Below are 23956 nucleotides of genomic sequence, written 5' to 3' on the forward strand. Positions count from 1 at the left end.
TGGTAAATTCAACCAGATCTACAAAATACTTGCATTTTAACATGATATTGTTAAAACACAAAGGAAACTAACAGAAAAAACTACCGGTAGTCTTCTGGAACAAGTTAATCAAAGGTTCCCTCATTTTTATTTGTTCCAATCATGCCCAGGTTATTTAGACTTTGCAACTGTTTAACATTGAACCAAGTAACATAAATTGACAGGGAAAGATTTTGAGACTTGAAACAGAATGCATGATGTGTGCAATTATTTAATACATAATTAATGTCACTATATATGGTAATACAAATGACTTATGGAGTGAATCCTCAAACAAAGCAGATTTAAGTGGAATAAGGCCATGAACGAAAGTAGCTTGCAATAAAATGCTATGATGTTATGAGGTAAAGTTATTAAGATTTTGGCACACAGTGGCATGCATTGAAATTAGGCTAGATCCAGAAAAATATATATAATTTGCATCTTCCAAGAGAAAAGAAATTTAAATGCAAAATTCACCGTCACTGATAAATATTAAACAAATACAACAGTTAGATAATATGCGGTTTAAAATCGGCATCGATTTGTCTAAAGGTTCTGACTTTGCTGCCTAGTGTCAGACAATGACTGATAATGGAACAGTGTTCTCTGACAGTGTGAGATGGAATCAAACTGATGAAATCAAGCAACAGCATCTCCAAAAGTTTATATCTTCATTCCCAAGACTGTCAATCCTTACCTTGACATAGTTGGGACAGTCAGCACCAAACTTTCAAATGGCTAAGCAACAGGATTGATATATTTTTGAGTTCAAGGATACTATAGTCACACTCATTTCCACATGTGCAAATCAACAAAGGGTACAGATATCAGGTTAAATTATCAGATCAACAATACAAAGAGTAAATTTTAATTCCTACAACATCTGTGAAATTTGAATTATTAATCATCTGGAACAGTCATTAATATCTACTAAACCACTGGATTACAATTAAAAATCCATCTGCCTCACTAATGCCACTGCTATCTTTACTTGGTCTGGACTTGGCACTTGGCAATGCTGTTGACCTCAAAATGGTTTAGACACAGGCATCATTGGGTCTGGATAGTAAATCTGGTTTTGTCTGCTTTCCAAAAAAATATACAAGTTAATAAAATGGACCTAATGTTTGAAAACAGGACATTCCAAGTCAGATTTTTGAAACTGAAGTGAAGAACCAAGAGCACAACAAAGTACAATAAAAAGTGGCACACAAGATTTGATTTATAATTTAATATTCAGAAGGATTCAATTTTAACAAAATAATATTTCTACATATTTATTGCTGAGCTATCAAAGATAAAGCGTTGAACTTGTTTCAAGTAATTTGGTTTGAGGTAGTCCTTCAGCTCACTCTTGGTTACCCACACATGGTCTTCTTTCTTTTTCATCTTAAGATCTCCATTTATCAGCAAGGCTTTAAAGAAAAATACTTTGGCTCCAACATTACTAGGAGTTTGTACAGCCTTTGGATATTTGTATTTGTAGAAACCAGACGGAGCATTACCCAGAAAAACAGCTTGCAATTGATTTCCTACAAAATTTGATGGCAGGAGGGATGGATTGGAAAGGGAGAGAGAGAGAGAGAGAAGGAAACAATAAGTGAAATCCTAAAATTAGCAAGAATCTTAATTGAGAGGAAGCAAACTTAAATATGACAGGGAACAATATTTTTTTGGTCAAATTAGAGAAGATACAAGAAGTTTTATTTCCCACTAAAAATTGGTATGATATGAAATGCATCATCTGTAAGGACTATGAAAACAAATTCAATAATGTTCAAAAATATCAAGAGAAATATTATTACTGGTTTACTGGGAAATAACAGGCATAGGCACAATGGATTAATTGGCTTTTTTCTTACAAGACCATAAGATATGGAGGCAGAATTAGGCCATATGGCCCATCGAGCCTGTGCTGCCATTTCATCATGGCTGATCCATTTTCATCTTATGCTTCATCATGCTACTATTCAAACAAGAATATAAAGCCACCCAAAAGAGCTGTTACCAGACACAGTCGACAAGGTGCGTTCTGCAGTCTGCCTCATGGTTTCCCCTGGTTTCCAGTAACTCTGTGGTAGCAACCAGATCTCTTCATCCTCCACTTTTTCTTTTATTAACAACAGCAGCTTTTCATCCAATCGCCTGTTCAACGTTGATCTATCATTCTTCTTGTCAGCTTCTAAGATACGGAGAAATACACATTTTGAAAAATTATTTGATTACCGACACCGTTCAAGAAATGGTTCAGCAATATATATTGGATATTTCACAATCAAAGAATTATTTGCAATAAATAATCACAAACAAATAATTAATAATTCTGGGAACTGAGATTCTCAGAGTCACAGTCATACAGTATGAAAACAGACCCCTCTGCCCAGATCTCTCATTCTATATTATTCTCCCTACACTCCCAGGTTCCTTACAGTTTTCATAGTGAGGGAGGGCGTGGTAGTGGGGATGAGATCCCACTAATTATTAATTGTTCCCAATGGTGTTCGTCTCAAATAGTCTCTGACAACCAAGTCCAGCTCCTTCCTGGCCTTCACATGTGGCTTACCTACTAAGCTCAGCATAATAAGAACATAAGAAATAGGAAGAGGAGGAAGAGGCCATTTGGCCCATCAAACCAGCCCCGCTATTCAATAAGATCATGGCTGATCTGTCCTTAAACTCAGCTCCATCTACCTGCCTTTTCCCCTAACCCTTAATTCCCTTACTATGTAAAAACCTATCTGTTTCTTAAATATATTTAGTGAGGAAGCCTCAACTGTTTCCCTGGGCAAAGAATTCCACAGATTCACCACTCTCTGGGAAAAACAGTTTCTCCTTATCTCCATCCTAAATCTTCTCCCCTGAATCTTGAGACAATGTCCCCTAGTTCTAGTCTCACCTACCAACAGAAACAACTTTCCTACTTCTATCTTATCTATCCCTTTCAAAATTTTGTATGTTTCTATAAGATCCCTTGCAAGTTGGTTGTAGCTGCAAACCAACCTTTTGCAATTCATGAACAAGCACTCCCAAGTCCCTCTGCACAAAAGCATACTGCAATCTTTCACCATTTATAATAACCTGCTCTTCTATTATTCCTTCCAAAGTGGATGATCTCACATTTACCAACATTGTATTCCATCTGCCAGACCTTGGCCCACTCACTTAACCTATCTATATCCCTCTGCAGACTCTCCACATCCTCTGTACAATTTGCTTTTCCACTCAGTTTAGTGTCATCAGCAAATTTTGCTATGCTACACTGAGTCCCCTCTTCCAAATCATCAATGTAAATGGTAAACAGCTGCGGGCACAGCACTGACCCCTGCGGCACCCCACTCACCACTGACTGCCAACTGGAAAAACAACCATTTATACCAACTCTCTGCCTTCTATTGATTAACCAATCCACTATCCATGCCAATACACTTCCTTCGACTCCATGCATCTGTATCTTATTTATAAGTTTCTTGGGCGGCATCTTTTCAAAAACCTTTCTAGAAATCCACCCGTTGCCCTCTATCCACTGGACTCATTATGTCCTCAAAGAACTCCAGTAAGTTTGACAAACAGGACCTGCTCTTTCTGAAACCATGCTGCGTCTGGCTAATGGAACCACTCCTTTCTAAATGCTTCGCTATTTCTTCCTTAATGACAACTTCAAGCATTTATTTCTACTGACAGAAGGGACAGAGGTGGGTTTAAAAATATATAATTCTTCGCCATTTTCCCCCCATTCTCTAACATCTAACCGCTTTGCAGTAATTTTGTAAATTACTCTGCTACTCTCCTCAAGTGGTCATTCAATGCAAATACTTGGAATGGTGTCAACTCAGCTGTTGAGCACAATTGCGAAAGTTGTCTGAATTTGCAGTCTACTTACATTTTCTGGTATAGTTAGGAGCAGGAGCCTACTACCTTTTTGCTTCTTAAAACACTCAGTTATTTACTGGCTCTATTTTTCCACTCAAAAAAAGTTAACACTGCATCCAACCCTTCCTTCCCAACCAGTAAGAGCCATTAGGGCAAGCAGGGCCCTGTGACCAAGCAGTTTTCAAAATGTCCTGAAGGTTTTTGCCTCTCCCAGCATGTTCAGATTCTCACTGTCCACTCAGTAAGGGAATCTTTAACAGTTCCATCATCATTTCAACTATTTTTTTTTCTAACGACTACCTTCAATCAATGCTCTATCTTTGTGACCTCTCTGCTACAGGAAAGAGAATCATCTTTGCTCACCTGCAACATAGCCCTCAAACCAGACCCCTGCCCCAACGAAAACCCCAGTCTCATCCATTTTCCATCAAAATTACACTTTGAATTCTGCCAACATTCTGTCAAGTTTCGTTTCTTCTCTCATATCCAAATTTCTTGTGTACTGGGGTAATCAGCCTGCTTTCACAGTACCGACTGTTGATTACCTGCCATCTTATTTGATTTTGAGCATCACTTTAGCACTCTTACATTTTATGTTTTATATTTTATGTTCCACATTCTTTATCACTTTATCTACCTGTCCTGTTATTCAGATGCTGAAACTATTATAAAAAAGGTCTTTATTGAAATTACACAAAACATTGGAATCCTTTCTCTCTTCCTGCATGGGTACTCTGTAATATTGACATTCTTTTTTCACTTCCATTCAATCATTCAGAACATAAAATTTAAAACATTCTAAGAACGTCAGAGGAATTCTTAAAAACCAAACAGTGATTGTAAATTTTCCTCTGAGCACCATACATTACAAACATAGAATAATTGAGAGTCATTTCTGAAAGAGTCCATAGTAAACAGTATGCGGTCAGTAGAGTCTAGCTGTAAGTGAACATCTCAGTTTTTTCAAGAGCTTTAGGGCAGAACTTTTAACAAGGATATCCAGTCCCTTTACATCTTCATCTCATAGAAACATAGAAAATAGGTGCAGGAGTAGGCCATTCAGCCCTTCGACCCTGCACCGTCATTCAGTATGATCATGGCTGATCATCCAACTCAGAACCCTGTACCTGCTTTCTCTCCAAACCCCCTGATCCCTTTCGTCACAAGGGCCATATCTAACTTCCTCTTAAATATAGCCAATGAACTGGCCTCAACTGTTTACTGTGGCAGAGAATTCCACAGATTCACCACTCTCTGTGTGAAGAAGTTTTTCCTCATCTCAGTCCTAAAAGGCTTCCCCTTTATCCTTAAACTGTGACCCCTCGTTCTGGACTTCCCCAACATCGGAAACAATCTTCCTGCATCTAGCCTGTCCAATCCCTTTAGAATTTTATACGTTTCAATAAGATCCCCCCTCAATCTTCTAAATTCCAGCAAGTATACGCCTAGTCGATCCAGTCTTTCTTCATATGAAAGCCCTGCCATCCCAGGAATCAATCTGGTGAACCTTCTTTGTACTCCCTCTATGGTAAGAATGTCTTTCCTCAGATTAGGGGACCAAAACTGCACACAATAATCTAGGTGCAGTCTCACCAAGGCCTTGTACAACTGCAGTAGAACCTCCCTGCTCCTGTACTTGAATCCTTTTGCTATGAATGCCAACATACTATTTGCCTTTTTCACTGCCTACTGTATCTGCATGCCCACCTTCAATGACTGGTGTACAATGATCCCCAGGTCTCATTGCACCTTCCCCCATCTCACACCAGGAAGGACTGTGGGCCTTTCATTTCATCCTTGAGCATGAAATAAACCTGTCTACTTCCACCACCTTTCTGACTGAACTTGTTTCTGTATTGTACATTTCTCCTTTAGCTCCACTTACTTCCTCCAAATTAACAGTTAAGCCATGGGAACCCACATGGATCAAAACATTACATCTCTTTGTGAAATACATGGAGCAGTCCTTGTTTCTGTCCAACTTGGGCCCTTTCATGACAGAGATAGTGCTACATTCCTGCTCTGATACACAACTCAAATATTTCATCATTTTTAGCTGTCAATTCCTAGCTTGTTCTCAATTTCACATGGTACTTCTTTGAATTTTCTTTCTCAACTTTTCTACCTCCATCTCAGAGAATAGCGACCAATATCCAATACAAGCCTATGAAGTCCCACAGCCATATTAACAACACCTTCTCCCTTCCTGCAAAAAAATGTTTCATTCTCGTTTTTCTGACACTAACCCAATTTGTTCTAATAACCACACCTCCACCTGTGTTTTCAAGATGCCTTCTATTCTCCTTAACCACAGTCTGTCTTCCACAACAGTTGATAGAACTTTCAACCAACCACACTGCAATTTCATACAATTCTCTTGCTACCTCCACTTCCTTCAAGAAAAACTTGGGTTCCCCTTGTTCTCACCTTAGAACCATAGAACACTGCAGCACAGAAACAGGCCTTCTGACCCTTTTTGGCTGTGCCAAACCATTTTTCTGCCTAGTCCCACTGTCTTGCACCTAGACCATATCCCTCCATACACCTCTCATCTATGTACCTGTCCAAGTTTTTCTTAAATGTTAAAAGTGAGCCCACATTTACCACTTCATCTGGCAGCTCATTCCACACTCACACCACTCTGTGTGAAGAAACCCCCCCGAATGTTCCCTTTAAACTTTTCCCCCTTCACCATGTCCTCTGGTTATTTTCTCCCCTGGCCTCAGTGGAAAAAGCCTGCTTGCATTCACTCTATCTATACCCATCATAATTTTATATACCTCTATCAAATCTCCTCTCATTCTTCTACACTCCCTTCTACCCCATCTGCCTCCATGTTCAATGGATCAACCTCTACCACCTTCACTTTCTCTCCTTTACCCTTCACTAGCCTGCAGGTCACGCCTGGGCAAGGTGTAGCACCCCATTCAGGATCACATGAAGTCATGGGAACAGATGCTGGATGGTCATATGAGTAGCTAGTGCACATCCTGGTTATGCAACCACTGACACCAGGCAGACAATTTCTGAAGAGCATTGATAATGGCTGGGGTCAACCTTCTTGTAAAGACACTGCCCAGAAGGCAATAGCAAACCACTTCTGTAGACTTTGCCAAGAAGAAATCATGATTACAGACCATAATCATCCACATCAAGATGACACAGCACATAATGATATCGGTGATAACTCCTAAGGGAATTCCTCCTCTCAAAATAGATTCTGGTTCACTCTTTCATTTCCAATCACGTCTTTCTATTCAGCTATAAGAGATGACATGTTCTGCATAGACATCCACAAAAGGATCTCAACACTGGGGAAAACAAAAAGATAACTGCTTTATTGAACATCTATATCCAGTCCACAAAGGTGATTCTGAACTTCAAATTACCTGGCACACTAATTCTCCTTCCTTTTGATCTGCCCCTGACTTCTTGTATTAGCCCAACACAACTCAAGCACCTCTGATTGATCACAGAACAGCACTCAGGACTTAACACTGTTTAACTATTTTAGATAATCACTTTGAATTTTGTTCTAACTAGCCCTTTCTGATGAAAGGCCAACCCAAAATGTGTTAATTCTCTTTTCCTTTCCCCATAGACGTTACCCGACTTGATACGTGCTTTCAGAATTCTCTACGCTCATTTCAGATTTCGGCAGCTTCGAATCCCAGTTTCAGTACAGTTTTATTCCACTTTGCCTCTCCTCCTCCATTTACATTCATAGCTTTCTAATTTAATCAGCTTCAGATTGAACAGTTATTATTAACAAGTTCTTCTTTTTATTATCATCTCAGCCAGCATCTCTATCCTTTCTCCTAGTCTCTATTCTATCACAGACATTGCTTTAGTTCTCTCCATCCAGAATCACCCCACCTTTTCTCCGCAGATTCTGCCTCATCTGCTGAGCATTTCGAGCCTTTTGTTTTTATGCATGTCATTTAATATGTGTAATATTACCTGAAACTGAGTTCCCAGATCCACAAAATTACCTTTAGTTGCTCCAGCTAAAACTACATACCAATAAAAACTTTATGAAATTTTAGAACACTGTAATCCTTTCCCCCAAACTGATTAATGTAAAAGATCAGTGAGGCAGCAGTTTAAAATATACCAATCTCAACAAGATGCAACTCCTTTGTGAATGCAAGGAGTCACATTGTGCTGAATCCCAGTTAGACTGCTATTGTACATAAGTGCAATTGTGAAGAAAGCATAGCAGTGCCCCCTTTTCCTTAGGAGTCTGTGGAGATTCAGCATGTCATCAAAAACCTTAACAAACTTCTGCAGATGTGTAGTGGAGAGTGTATTGACTGGCTGCATCACAGCCTGGTATGGAAACAATGCCTTTAAACTGAAAATCCTACAAAAGGTAGTGGGTCTGACCCAGTAAATCACAGGGCAAGCCCTCCCCACCATTGAGCTACATGAAATGCTGTCATAGGAAAGCAGCAACCATCAGCAAAGATCGCCACCACCCAGGTCACGCTCTCCTCTCGCTGCTACTATCAAGTATAAGGTAAAAGAGCTTCAGGACTCACATGACCAGGTTCAAGCACAGTTACTACCCTCAACCATCAGATTCTTGAATAAAAGGAGATAACTCTGTACACTCAAACACACAAAATCATTGAAATGTTGCTATAACCAATCATCTCACTTTAAGGACTCTATCTCACACTCTCATTATTTATTGCAATTTATTTATATTTGCATTTGCAGTTTGACATCTTCTGCACTCTGATCTTTCAATGATCCGGTTATAATGACTATCCTATAGATTTGCCGAGTATGCCTGCAAGGGTTGTACATGGTGACATATATGTATTTTGATAATAAAATTTACTTTGAACTTTGAAAATTCAGACTGCCAAAACAAGTAGAGTGCCGGTCTGCCATCTTTTTAAGTACAGAAATAGTGAGGTATGGGTTCAAAGCCAAATACTAAACCGTGCAGAAAAATAATGCCCTGAATCTTTCTACTTTATTCTGAGATATCCTGAAAAGGCTACAACCAGAACTAAAGGGGAACTATATTCTCTCTGCAAAGAGGAGATAAAAGTAATCCACATGGGTCTAAGGGTACAATTGTAAAAAATCTGTCAGAACAGCAGCTCTTTGAGGAAAGATTAATTTGTGCTGTGAAACAAATCTGAATATACAAATAAGCTTTAAAAGAGATTCCAGTCAGGATAATGACATTCTAAACCATATTTAATGAATTGAAAATGTTAAGAGAGCCAAAACATATTAAAGACATAAAAATGAAACACAAAAAAATTCCAAGAATAGATTCCCATGTGCTGGATGTTCTACTCACCTATTATAAAAAAGGTAAAAGCAGGTAATGAAACCAGTGTCAAGAGAAGTAGTCACCTTAACACTACCTATAATTAAACTAATGGAATATTCACAGTAAGTTTATTATCCAAGTACATACATGTCACCATGTACAACCTGAGATTTGTTTTCTTGTGGGCATACTCAGTAAATCCAAGAAACATAATAGAATCAAAGTGCAAAAGACAACAAACTTGTGCAAATACAAAATAATAAATAAATAAATAAATACATACATAGATAGATAGATAAGCAAGCAAGCAATAAATATCGAGAACATGAGATGAAGAGTGCTTGAAAGTTAGAGTCCACAGGGTGTGGGAACAGTTCAGAGACAGGACAAGTGAAGTTAAGTGAAGTTATCACCACTGGTTCAAGAGCCTGATGGTTGAGAGGTAATAACTGCTCCTAAACCCGGTGGCGTGGGTCCTGAGATTCTTGTACCTTCCTCCTGATGGTAGCAGCAAGAGGAGAGCATGGTCTGAGTGGTGGAGGTCCTTGATAATATATGCTTCTTTCCTGCGACAGCACTCCATGCAGTTGTGTTCAATGGTGGGGAGGGCTTTACTCATGATGGTCTGGACCCAATTCACTACTTTCTGTAGAATTTTCCTTTCAACACACTGGTGTTTTCATACCAGGACATCATGCAGCCAGTCAATATACTCTCCAACACACATCTATAGAAATGTGTCAAAGTTTTAGATCTCATGCCAATTCTACACAAATCTCTAAGGAACTGAAGGGGCTGCCATACTTTCTTCATAATAGCCCAGGACAGATCCTCTGAAATGATAATACCGAGGAATTTAAAGTTGCTGAACCTCCCCACCTCTGATTCCAAAATAAGGACTGGCTCATGAATCTCTGGTTTCTCCCTCCTGAAGTTAATAATTAGTTCCTTGGTCTTGCTGACACTGAGTGAGAAGTTGTTGTTGTAGCACCACTCAACCACATTTTCTATTTTCTATAGTGATTCATCACCACCTTAGATTCTGTCAATGGCAGTGGTGTCTTCAGCAGACTTAAATATGGCATTGGAGCTGGTTCAGCCTCACAGTCGTAAGTATAAAGTGAGTACAGCAGGAAGCTAAGCACACAACCTTCTGGTGTACCTCTGCTGATGGAGATGTTGTTGCCAATCTGAATGACTGGGGTCTGCAAGTGAGGAAATCTAGAAATTTCATGTATTCAATTATTAATGAATACCATGAAACGTTTTAATTATTACTAGCCTGAAAAAAATCTTTAAAGAAGTTTAGGAGAATTTAGATTCTCCAAATTTGGTTGCACTTCCATAAAGTCAACTCATTTGTAACCCAGGAGCCCCTGAATTAAGGAAATCAAGGGTTGGTGTAAGAAAGCTATATAAAAATAATATAGTCATGATCTTATTAAATGGCAGAGAAGGCAGATTGGGTCAAATAGCTTACTTCTGCATCCATTTCTTATGGTTTATGAAAAGCTTTGAATCATATTGGTGTTAGGAACCACAGTATCTGAGCAGCCCATCATAACACTAATGGTACGAAGCAGTGAAAGACAAAGACCTTGTACTCTATCAGCAGGTTTGAACTGTCTGAACTTCTGCTCCCACATATCCTCCAGATCCTGGCCAGTCACAATGTCATGGCCAACATCATCCTCTTCATCTGAATCATAATCATATGCCTGCCTTCTTTGAATCCTTTCTTCATCTTCAAAGAGTCGAAGCTCATGATCAGAATAGAGGCTTTTCTCCAGCTCCATCTATAAAATATAAATAAGATCATTTGCATTTTGAGAAAGCAGAAATAAACTAAATGCACCATCGTATCAGAGTCATACAACACAGAAACAAGCTTTTCTGACCACCATATCCACTGCAACCATCAAGCACCCATTTTTACTAAACCTATATTACTTATTTACTGTCCATTAGGCCACAGGCATTTAAGACAGCAATGAAGGACCTCCATCCCTCTTTGTCTTATATCGTCACACACAGACATAGAAAGATTCTTCATTGCTGTTTCCATTACAATTTTTGCTGACAAGTCAGGGTTGTTAGCCCTGAGGTGAACCCCCAAACCTGGAGGACCAGTGAGCCACTCTTGATCTGGCCTCTACCATTTGACCTGTTTTGCATGGGTGACCCTACCAACAGCCAAAGTACAAGGCCCTGACTCCAGCTAGCATAGCTCTCTGGGTCATTGAGGGATGCAAGCCTCAAACCCTACGACAAGGTTGGGGTCCTCTTGGAGGTAAACCTATACTAATCGCATATTATTCAAATAGTTTGTAAAGCTGCTTTTATTTTAAAAATTAGTTTTGGAAAAAACCTTTAAATGTCTTTTGAATAACATGGGATTAGTATAGGTTTAGTAAAAATGAGTGCTTGATGGTAGATGCAGATAATCCCATGTTATTCTTTTCACATCTCCATCAACTCCCCGAAGATTCTACCAGTCACCTGCAGCAGGCATAGGAAACAAAGCCTCTAAATCTACTGCCACAAATAAAAGATTAGACTAGGACTCTTGCCATTTCAATCTCAAAGTTCAAAATCCAGAGTCTGCACATTTCCAGCTACTGCAATCACTTATCATAAGAAATAATTATTTTAGGCTTTGACACGATGAATTATGTTACATGTACTAGCTGCTCTCCCACATTGATGTTCTTCAGATATGCAGCTAAATACATATATCATTTGTAAGCTAGATATACAAGTGACTACAGATACAGAAACTGGAGCTACTAACAAAATCTGGAGGAACTTCATGGGTCAGGCAATCTCTGTTGAGGACAATATAACAGTCAATGGCTCAGGTCAAGACTCTTCACTGGACTTAATAACCCTTCAGGGAGCATAATTGGGGTTACAGTCAGATCCACCATAATTTTTATGGAGAGAGTGCAACAATAAGACTTTATAGAGCACTGTCAGGCCACAATTGGAGTACTGTGAGCAGTTTAGGGTCTCGTATCTCAAACAAATGTTCTGACACTGGAAAGGGTCCAGAGGTTTATGATAATGATCCCAAGAATGAAGGGATGAACAAATGGGAAACACTTGAAGGCTCTGGGCCTGTACTTGATGGAAGTATGGGGGGGGGGGGGGGGAAGGTTTGAGATTCTCATTGAAATCTACTGAATATTGAAAGGCCTAGATAGACTGGATGTGGAGAGAATAATGGCAGAATCTAGGACCAAAGGGCACAGCCTCAGAATACAAGTATGTCCTTTAGAACAGAGATGAGGAAGAATTTCTTTAACAAGTGGGTGGTGAACCAGTGGAATTCATTGGCACAGGTGACTGTGGAGATCAATTCATTAGGTACATTTAAAGCAAAGGTTGATAGACTCTTGATTAGTTAGGGTGTCAAAGATTACAGGGAGAAGGCAGAAGAATAGGGTTGAGACACATAACAACTGAATGAGTTGAATGGCCTTATTCAGCTCCTATGTATTATAGCCTTATTAAGTGGCAGACCAGGATCAAGGAACTGAGTGACCTTTCCCCAATTCATAATACCTGGTGGAAAAGAACATACGGATGAAGGGCCTTAACAAATCATTATCTGTCCATTCCCTTCCACGGATGCCACCTGACCTGTTGAGCTCCTTCAGCATTTTGCTAGCTGCTCATTGTCAAGACGCACCATTGCAACCTATCTCAGTTAATGTGATGTCCACATACACAAGCCAGAGATTACAGGACCACAAACATTACCAATTACTTTTCACTCCTTGCTCATCCAAGATACAGTTGTCAATAAGAGTATCCAGATTTCTACTCCGCATGAGATCAATAGAGATAGGGATGATGCAGCACGGTCTTATAACGTGCTTAGAACAATTTCTTTGTAAACATTTTGTCTTGACTGATCACTACACACTATGTTGGTGATGCTCAGATCACTTTGTCACTTGCTAGTGACTAAGCATTATGAATGAATATTTTTCCACCACAGGATACACTATACTATATATACCCAGTGCCCACTTTATTAGGTACACCAGTACATTCATGTAAATATCTAATCAATTAATCATATGACAGCAACTCAACGCATAAAAGCACGCAGACATGGTCAAGAGGTTCAGTTTTTGCTCAGACCAAACATCAGAATGAGGGAAGAAATGGGATCAAAGTGACTCAGACTGTGTTAAGATTGTTGGTGCCCAACAAGGTGGTTTGAGTTTCTCAGAAACTGCTGATCTCCTGAGATTTTCACACACAGTCTCTAGAGTTTACAGAGAATGGTGGGAAAAATAAAAAAACATCTAGTGAGTGGCAGTTCTGTGAGAGAAAACACCTTGTTAATGTAATAGGTCAGAGGTGAATGGCTAGACTGGTTCCTGCTGACAGGAAGGCGACAGTAACTCAAATGACCACACATAACAACAGCGATGTGCCGAACAGCATCTCTGCATACACAACACACTGAATTTTGAAGAGGGCTACAGCAACACTAGACCACAAACATACATTCAGTGGCCCCTTTATTAGGTACTAGGGGTACCTAATAAAGTGGCAACTGAGTGTAAGTACATTAATGATTATGTGAAGTGCATATACAGTATCCACTGGAATTTTTACTCTTTGTAAATTTTTTTTGCTATTGTGATAACAATCTTACATTATTTATAGATTACTGGAAAGAAAGTAGGAACGTTGATCTCACAATAAAATAGTATCCTGCAGCAACATTCGTATCAAATATTGAACACAAAATTAATCCCACAACCAAGATCATTAAGAGAGACCATCTGGTTAAGCTTCATATTGTCTCTTCTATCACTTAACTTCACCTGCCTTCTAAACTAAAGACCTATTGCAATGTGTTGAATGGGGGGGGGGGGGGGGAAAGAGATCTTACATCTATATTATTTCTTTCTTGACCTCAGGACAATCTGAAGAGTAATTTACAGCCAAGTAACTTCTGCAATGCTGTAGAAATTGGGGTGGCGGGGTGGAGATACATCCCTACCAAAGGATGTGTAAGGCAATCCTTCCCTCCATTAGCCTGCAGGTCACCTTAGGCAATGTGTAGCACCTGCACCTGCCTACCCCCTAATCAGGGTCACATGAAGCCACGGGAACAGGTAGTGGTGTAAACTTAAATTCGCTGGACCTATAACCACACTACAAACAGTTCTTTACTTTACCCTTTACACCAGTTTATTTGTTCGAACTCAGCCAGCGAGAGGCGCTGAGCCAAACACCCGAAGGACAGAGTTGCTCTCCCCCAGGGGCTCATATCGGACCTCTATTAGCAGGTTACGTACAGCGACATTTATACAGTTCAAAGGGACCATCATTATCCATATATGGAGTTGTTTTCCGGTTCTTAATACAAAGCTTGTGCAACTGCAAGGTACAGAGTGTCAAGGAAAGGAGTAATCAGCCTGAGTTTTTATCAGATGCACACACATCTGTTACTTTACGGTAGTGGTCTCCAACCTTTTTAAGCCCAAGATTCCGTACCTCGGCCTTAGTGAAAGATAAGATCTACCTACTAAATCATTTAGAGAAACAACACCTCAGATTGTACTTCCAACTGGAGGCCTTTTATTTGGGCTAATTGTACTTGAGTTACATAAAAATGCTTTTGTCAAACTTTCAAATTAATTTAACCAAGAAAACACTGCAACTAGCATATCAAACAGGCCATAGCTGTCTTTCTTTAAGAATATTACAATACTTTATACCTTTAATTATAAGTTTCATTATTTAATTTTATTTCAACATGAAAAATTAATGAATAAAAATTGACTGTTGCACTCAGTGTGATGACTGGGGCTGAATACTTTCTGGTAGTTCCCTGAAATTTGGCTCATAACTACAGACAGCCAGTCTGAGGCAGTCTGTGAGTTGTCTGTCAGTAAGACAGCTCCTGTACTTAGATTTAATAATTTTCATCTGTGAAAATGCAATTTCACACAGATAAGTTGACCCGGAGTAGGCACTGACTTTTAGTACATGTGTGGTGAGATGAGGAAGCTTCTCCCTGCTGACAAGCCCTCAAAGGTCACCACCCCTTGATCTTGCTTTAAGCTCGATGTCATTTTGCAAATCAATTACCATTTCAGTATCACTTGACACACCAAATACTTGCTGGAATTTGGCTGCTATCTGTTCTATATCGATCGGCAGAAATGGGTTTGAAGTAAATGCAGCAATATCTTTCATGACGTTTAACTCCCCAAAATGCCAAACAAACTCTATTGCCAGTTTGTCTAGGTAAGCACAGTACTGCTTAGGGTGAAAAGCATTTTTTTTCCTTGATGGCCTGTAACATTTTCTCCAAGTTGGGAAAGTGGGTCACCTCCCGTTCTTTGAATTTGAAATCCAAATACCGAGCTTGGCCTTAAATGCATTTACTGCACTTATCATGTGGGGCAGGTGTTGGTCTTTTCCCATGAACTCGTTGTTCAGTGCATTTAATTTAGCCATTAGGTCTGTCAGAAACCCTAACTCCAATAGCCACACATCATCTGACAGTTCCTCGTGCTCCTCGTTTCTTGTCGACAGAAAAGTCTTTATCTCAGGCAGCAAGTCAACAAATCGTTGCAGCTCTTTGCAACACCAAACATCAGCATGAAGAATTATGTCTCCATAAGTGGCATTGAGCTCATCCAATAACGCCATGAATAAGCGGTGCTGAAGCGCTTTTGCTTGAATCAAGTTTTATCAGTTTGACCACCAGTGTCATTACATGAGGAAAGCCCACGACCTTCCCAGCCAAGGCCTGCTGATGAATCACACAGTGATAATCCAGGAAGTCGGGAAAATTAGGATAATTAAGGCATAGTGCTATAAAACCAATGCGCAAACGGCGCATTGCTGGGGCCCCATCAGTAGTAATTGCCACCAGTTTATGAATGGGGATATCATGTTCACGGACATATTTTTTAAATTCCTTGTGAATATCCTCACCTCTCGTTCTCTCCTTTAAGTGCAGAAGAGTGAGGAAGTCCTCCTTTGTTGTAAAATCCTGTAAAGCCATTCCGACAAATACAACAAGCTGAGCTGTTTGCATTGCATCCTGGAATTCATCAAACTGTAGTGAAAAATATTCACAGAGTGACAAGTCCTTTAATACTTGTCGATCCACGTCCTCTGACAGTGACTCTACCCTCCTTGTCACTGTAGCAGGGCCAAGCGGTATATTACGTATTGCGGTTTGGATGTCCTTTTTGTTTTTAAAGTCATTAAAAACAGTCTCTGCAGTAATGGCCATTGCTTCCTTGAATAAATCGCCATCTGTAAAAGGCTTCTTGTGTTTAACCAAAAGATGACTTACACGAAATGATGCTTCAACAGCAGGCAACACGAGTGAATCTGCAGATGCTGGAAATAAATAAAAACACAAAATGCTGGCAGAACTCAGCAGGCCAGACAGCGTCTACCTCCTCCCATAGATGCTGTCTGGCCTGCTGAGTTCTGCCAGCATTTTGTGTTTTTCTTCAACAGCAGCCTTATTTTGAGCAGCATGTTTTGTGAAAAATGATTGCTGGGCCTTCAACCTGGAACGGAAGTAAAACCCTGCAACCCCAGAAACAACCTCTCTTTACAAACAGCTTTCCATAGCGGGAGTATTGCTATATTAGCATTATCCTAATTAGTATTACTTATTTTTATAATGCTCACATTACAACAGTATTTATGTATTTATTTTTCTTCTTTTTCAGAATCCACTGGGACAGTCTCAAAGATCAATCAGTCGATCGTGATCAACTGGTTGGTGACCACTACTTTACAGAATCAGACAGTTCCGTCCTTGATTAAAACAGAGAAGTGTTTAGCAATTTCACAACCTCACAGCTGCAGAAGTACAATTAATCGCACGAAGCAAGAACAAAGGATGCAACTTACCGTGATAGAGTACAAAGTCCTTGAAGGACATTAACCCCTGCATCCCCAATATCCTCAAAAACTTCATCAGTGGATGATCACATACACAGCTGGTGCATATCACAAGCCTTGGTTATGTGAGCACTGACGCCAGGGAGACAATCTCTGAAGAGTACTGATAATGGCTGGGGTCAGCCATCTTGTAAAGACACTGTTGCCCAGAAGGCAGCAATGGCAAACCACTTCAATTGAACAATTTCCCAAGAACAATCATGGTCATGAGACCAGGATTGCCCACGTCATATGACACGGCACATAATGAAGATGATGATGAAGATGGTGAAGATAATGAAGATGGTAGGAAATCCACAAACTTGTACAGAGCAAAACTCCTTCAACATTAGTGACTATGACAAGATAATCAGTTATACCATTGAATACTGGTTCAACTGATAAATGTACCATGTAAAAATAAGAAAAACTGAAATAGAATTAGATATAATAATCACAATATTTTTGTTTGATATTCTCACTACCTTCATCTTTCACTTCTAGATACAAACACCCTTTCTAAAACTGCCAACTCATCTTCCCAATACGTACTCCTTCTGCATTCACAAAGGCAGTGTCCATCAAAAATTCCCACTATTATGGACTGCCATTGGGCAGAAGATACAAAATCCTGAAGCTACGTGCCACTTAGTTCAAGAATAAGGATGTCCCTTCAACTATTCAGTTTTGAATCAACCGCTAATATCACAACCACCACACTTTAGCAATGCAATGACTACTTTGCACTAAAATATTATTTATTCTAATTGCATTCTTTGTAAAAATTGTGTAAAAATTTATGTTTCTCTTGTGAATGTTCTTTATATAACGTTCAAATAAGTTTTTCATTGGACCTATACAAATATGCATTTGACACTAAACTAAGCAATGATATCATTCATCTGCCCTCTACAGCCCTATTGTTATTTCCTCTCTTCTTTATTTCTGCCTGCACTTTCTTAAACACGAAGCATGGAGCAGCCAGAGCAGGCCACCACCTCAACCTCAGTAGAACGGAGTAAACGTCACAGAAGCTGCAAACACCAAGCCACAGCCTCTGCACAGCGCAATAAAAGTCGCCGAGCAGCAAGCAGAACTGGCCCGACCCTCTCCTCCGGTCCCAACACCCTGCCTCTGCAATCTTGCAGTCTTACTATCTCTTTCATCTAAATGGTTCTGAAATCCTACTTTGATAGATCGTAGATCTTATCAACTTCCAGAGTTTTTTGCCATTCAGTGATGTGATACTCAATTTGAAATCTGATGTCAACAGTACTTTCTTCCCTGATCCCCATGGGAAAATTATGCACCCCTAAAAAAGTTAAAAGTATATGCTCAAAGATTAATGATTCACCCTCCATAGCTCTCTGGTTGAAAATTCTAAAGATTTACAACCTTCTAAGAAATCCCCCCCCCCCACATATTATTCTTACATTACTGACCCCTTATCCTGAGACTGTGCCCCAATTCAACTCCTCCACCCATGGGAAACATCTACATAGTATCTATCCAGCAAAATCCTTTCCGAATCTTTCTCCCCAATGAAATTACCTCCCCTTCTGAACTCCAGAGAGTTTGTATCCATTCTGCTCAATTGTTTTACTCACAGAACAACCCATTCATCCCACAGTTTCTAACCATTTCTAAAGTGTATCATGCTTTAAAGGGTCTGTAGTTGTTGAGTGCCATCGAGTCATCATCGACTCATGGCGACTCTACAGTTGTCCTTAGGGTTCTTGTAGCCAGATAGAAGAGTAGATTGCCAGGCCTTTCTTCCACACTGACATTGCTGCTGTCCAGTTTGGGACCCAGATGGATTTGAAATAAGGACTATACGCCTCCAGAGCTGATGCCACGACACCACTGAGTGGCCCAATAAAGGGTATCTACAAGGCAGGAATGCTCTATGCTCACTTGTGCAAATACAGCTCCAAAAACTCTTGAGCAGCTCAACTTAAGAATATTTGTACCACCAAGGCATGGAAGGCTTGGGATCATTTTAATGGAAACGGGATTAATATAGATGGATGAGCTCCAGGGCCTGTATCTGTGCTACATGACTCTGTAATCATTCAGAACAAAGCAGCCAACTACCCATAATCCCATCAGACACCCTAAATCTCCGTGACAGCTCATAGTACCTGTGTACCATCAGCAAAAAACACTCCAAATACTTGATCGTACTACTCTGACAGTGTGTTATACCATCATGGACAAGAGCAACAGCATTGCTCCAGGCAGGTGGGGAATGTGCCAATGTGCCAGATCACACACCATCCTGACATGAAATTTATCGCCATCCCATTGACTTTGGTTCTAAATGCTGCAAGTCTGTCCCAATGAATATGGGAATGCTGATGGGAGTAAGAAAGGAGTTGCACAGTCTCTTTTGAACTACAGGTGTCCCCCGTTCTTTGAACGTTTGCTTTACAACACCTTGTTGTTACAAAAGACCTACATTAGTTACCTGTTTTCGCTAACAGGTGTTTTCACTGTTATGAAAAAAGGCAGCGCGCGCGCCGAGCTCCTCCCCCGGAACTGCATTCTAGCTGGCATTGCTTAAAACACGTGCCTGTGAGCATCTGTGCTTTATGTCGACTTATTTTGTGCATCCGTTAGCAAGATGAGTTCTAAACTATTGGAAAAGCCTAAAAGAACGTGCAAGGGTGTTACACTTAGCGTAAAATTAGACATAGTTAAGTGTTTCGATCGTGGTGAACAAAGTAAGGACATAGTAAGGAGTGAAGGTAGGACCGATTAGAGATAAAAGTGGGAAGATGTGCTTGGAGGCTGTGGAAGTGAGCGAGGTCCTCAATGAATACTTCTCTTTGGTATTCACGGGAATGGTATCGGAGGATTGGAGGGAGGCGAATGTTGTCCCCTTGTTCAAAAAAGGTAGTAGGGATAGTCCAGGTAATTATAGACCAGTGAGCCTTACGTTTGTGGTGGGAAAGCTGATGGAAAAGATTCTTAGAGATAGGATCTATGGGCATTTAGAGAATCATGGTCTGATCAGGGACAGTCAGCGTGGCTTTGTGAAGGGAAGATTATGTCTAACAAGCCTAATAGAGTTCTTTGAGGAGGTGACCAGGCATATAGATGAGGGTAGTGCAGTGGATGTGATCTACATGGATTTTAGTAAGGCATTTGACAAGGTTCCACATCATAGGCTTATTCAGAAAATCAGAAGGCATGGGATCCAGGGAAGTTTGGCCAGGTGGATTCAGAATTGGCTTGCCTGCAGAAGGCAGAGGGTAGTGGTGGAGGGAGTACATTCAGATTGGAGGGTTGTGACTAGTGGTGTCCCACAAGGATCTGTTCTGGGACCTCTACTTTTTGTGATTTTTATTAACGACCTGGATGTGGGGGTAGAATGATGGGTTGGCAAGTTTGCAGACTACACAAAGGATGGTGGTGTTGTAGATAGTGTAGAGGATTGTCGAAGATTGCAGAGAGACATTGATAGGATGCAGAGGTGGGCTGAGAAATGGCAGATGGAGTTCAACCTGGAGAAGTGTGAGGTGGTACACTTTGGAAGGACAAACTCCAAGGCAGAGTACAAAGTAAATGGCAGGATACTTGGTAGTGTGGAGGAGCAGAGGGATCTGGGGGTACACGTCCACAGATCCCTGAAAGTTGCCTCACAGGTAGATAGGGTAGTTAAGAAAGGTTATGGGGTGTTAGCTTTCATAAGTCGAGGGATAGAGTTTAAGAGACGTGATGTAATGATGCAGCTCTATAAAACTCTAGTTAGGCCACACTTGGAGTACTGTGTCCAGTTCTGGTCGCCTCACTATAGGAAGGATATGGAAGCATTGGAAAGGGTACAGAGGAGATTTACCAGGATGCTGCCTGGTTTAGAGAGTATGGATTATGATCAGAGATTAAGGGAGCTAGGGCTTTACTCTTTGGAGAGGAGGATGAGAGGAGACATGATAGAGGTGTACAAGATATTAAGAGGAATAGACAGAGTGGACAGCCAGTGCCCCTTCCCTAGGGCACCACTGTTCAGTACAAGAGGACATGGCTTTAAGGTAAGGGGAGGGAAGTTCAAGGGGGATATTAGAGGAAGGTTTTTCACTCAGAGAGTGGTTGGTGCGTGGAATGCACTGCCTGAGTCAGTGGTGGAGGCAGATACACTAGTGAAGTTTAAGAGACTACTTTAAGAGACTACTAGACAGGTATATGGAGGAATTTAAGGTGGGGGGTTATATGGGAGGCAGTGTTTGAGGGTCGGCACAACATTGTGGGCCGAAGGGCCTGTAATGTGCTGTACTGTTCTATGTTATATAACGAGTTTGGCTAAAGAGGCTGGGTTTGTGAAAGTTGACAAAGATAACGTTGAAGAGGTTCTGACATCCCATAACCAAGAACTGACAGATGAAGAACTGATGAAGAGGAAAGGATAACAATTGAAACTGAACGCAGTAGCCAACGGCCCAAAAGTGAAGTCGTCCAGGAACTGAACGTGAAGCAATTGCGTGAGATTTTTGCTGCGATTGACAACACTGCAATGATTGCAGAAGAATATGACTTCAATTTTGAAAGGGTACATAGGTTTAGGGCATATTTGCAGGATGATTTGAGTGTTTACAAAGAACTGTATGATAGAAAAATGCGCGAGGCTAAGCAGTCAAGCATACTGTCAATTTTTCAAGCCTTCCACATCAGCCGACAAACCTCAACCTTTGACATCAAGGCAGGCAGACATAGAAGAAGATAACCTGCCAGCCTTGATGGAAACAGACGACGATGAGATGACACCCCAGTCTCCCACCATCCCAACCTCCGACTACTCAGCCTAACATACCATCATCAGTGTGCGCAGCCTTCCCGATTCCGGTAAGTGAAACAACACTGGGCATACATTATTTCTACCTTATATAGGTTGTGTATTTTTATGTGTTATTTGGTACGGTTTGGCAGCTTCACAGCTGAAAGGTTACTGGAAAGAGTGCTTCTTGCAAGAGCGCTTGTGCCGAGTGTTTCTGCCGAGAGCGCTTGCGTGAGATTTTTGCTACGGTGGACAGTGCTGCAATGATTGCAGATAAGTATTCCTACTTCATATAGACTGTGTGTTCATCAGATCATTCCTGCTTTTACTATATATTACTATTATTTTAGGTTTTATGTGTTATTTGGCATGATTTAGTAGGTTATATTTTGGGTCTGCAAATGTTCACAAATTTTCCCCATATAAATAAATGGTAATTGCTTCTTCACTTTACAACATTCCGGCTTACAAACCATTTCATAGGAATGCTCTGCCTTTGAATAGCCGGGGGAAACCTGTATTTATTTATATATAGAGTCATTGACCAATATGGCACATAAACAGGCCTTTCAGCTTATCCAGTCCATGCCAACTGTTATTCCCATGTTCCAGATGCAGCCCTCCGATTCTTCAACCATGTACTCACCCATGAGATTCCTTCTTCTCCAGCCTTAATCATCACTTGGCTTCACTTATCACTTTCCAGCTAGCCTCCTACCCCTGCCCCCACCTTTTTATTCTGGCATTTTTCCCCTTCCTTCTCAGTCCTGAAGAAGGGATTCAGCCCGAAACATGGACTGTTTATTCATTTTCCATAGATGCTGCCTGACCTGCTGAGTTCCTCCTGCATTATGTTTGTGTTGCACAAGTTTCTCTGCCCACTCTGTAAATCACCCCGTACAATTTTATAAGTCCCAATCAGATCAACTTGCAAACTTCTCATTTCTTGTTTTTAACTGACATGTGGCTGTTGTGTTTTACTATTTATTGTTATGTTTATTATTTAGTGTTGCGTTTGTTATGTTATGATTGCACTGCTCCTGGGAAACGCTGTCTCATTCTGCCCTGCAGAGCTGATGTATGGTTAAAATGACAATAAAGTTTTTGAATCTTGAAATAACCAAGAGTAGTTATGTAATGAAGTCAGCCTGAAATTGTTTTCATAATTTTCATCTGGACTTTTACTAAAGAAAGCCTTTACACCTTTCTATAAGTGGAACCTCCAAATGGTAATATGGATTACTTAACTGAAATATTAACTATTTCTGTTCACACAGATACCGAGTGATCTGATACAGTATTTTAACTTGAATATTTTACGTCAACAAATTTCATGATATACCTCAGCGATACTAAATCTAATTCTGAAGGTAAGCAGCAGTTCAAGAATGCCATTCACCACCAACTTCTCAAGTGTAATTAGGAATGGGCTGCAATTGCTAGTCTCTACATCCTCACGCAGATCCCCCAAAAGTTTTGTTTTAATATACAACTTTTGGGATAAACTTGTGGAAAACAGTGCCCAGAGAGTTTCCTCAATCCAACGGAAAAGCGCCGAGTCTATACCCGTACCTTCACCTGTGCGCACCATTGCCAAAAGCCGCGCGTTCCCGCGCACAGGATTGCCAAAGGTCGCGCGTTCCCGCGCCCGCGCCCACCTGCTCCAGCAGCCGCGCGAACGCGCTTTCCATCTGGTTCCTCTCCCGCGACACCACGGCCGGCCGCTGCAGACACACGGCGCCGCAGAGTTGCCAGCCGTTGGCCCCCGGCTGCAGAGCGCGGCTGCCCTCGGGGGAACGCGCCGCCAATCCCCGCACCGCGGGGCCAAGCCGGGGGCCGGCGAGGCTTCCGAGCACGGGGAGCCGGCGAAGCGCAGCCATCTCGGCTCTCCGATTGCGAGACGTGTGGTAGTGGGAGGGGGGGGGGAGGGAATGGAAGCAGCATATAAACGCTTATCGTTCCTCCGCCCTTCTCTCATTGTATCGCATTGCGGCACTTACTAATCCAAACTCAAACACTTTAATGATGTCTGACAAACACCAAACGAGAACGATTCT

At 40.9% G+C, this 23956-nt stretch overlaps 1 protein-coding gene across 1 annotated transcript; it reads right to left on the minus strand.

Moving 5' to 3' along the window:
- Positions 1-232: 232 nt before the first annotated feature.
- Positions 233-23802, minus strand: mrpl46 (mitochondrial ribosomal protein L46). The gene is made up of 4 exons (XM_073033213.1): positions 23558-23802; positions 10782-10980; positions 2030-2203; positions 233-1553 (listed from the first exon to the last, which is right to left on the minus strand). The coding sequence occupies exons 1-4, from the start codon at positions 23777-23779 to the stop codon at positions 1291-1293; spliced, it is 858 nt and encodes a 285-aa protein (XP_072889314.1). The 5' UTR covers positions 23780-23802; the 3' UTR covers positions 233-1290.
- Positions 23803-23956: the final 154 nt, after the last annotated feature.

Source organism: Hemitrygon akajei, chromosome 30, assembly GCF_048418815.1.
Source record: "Hemitrygon akajei chromosome 30, sHemAka1.3, whole genome shotgun sequence".
NCBI classification, from domain to species: Eukaryota; Metazoa; Chordata; class Chondrichthyes; order Myliobatiformes; family Dasyatidae; genus Hemitrygon; species Hemitrygon akajei.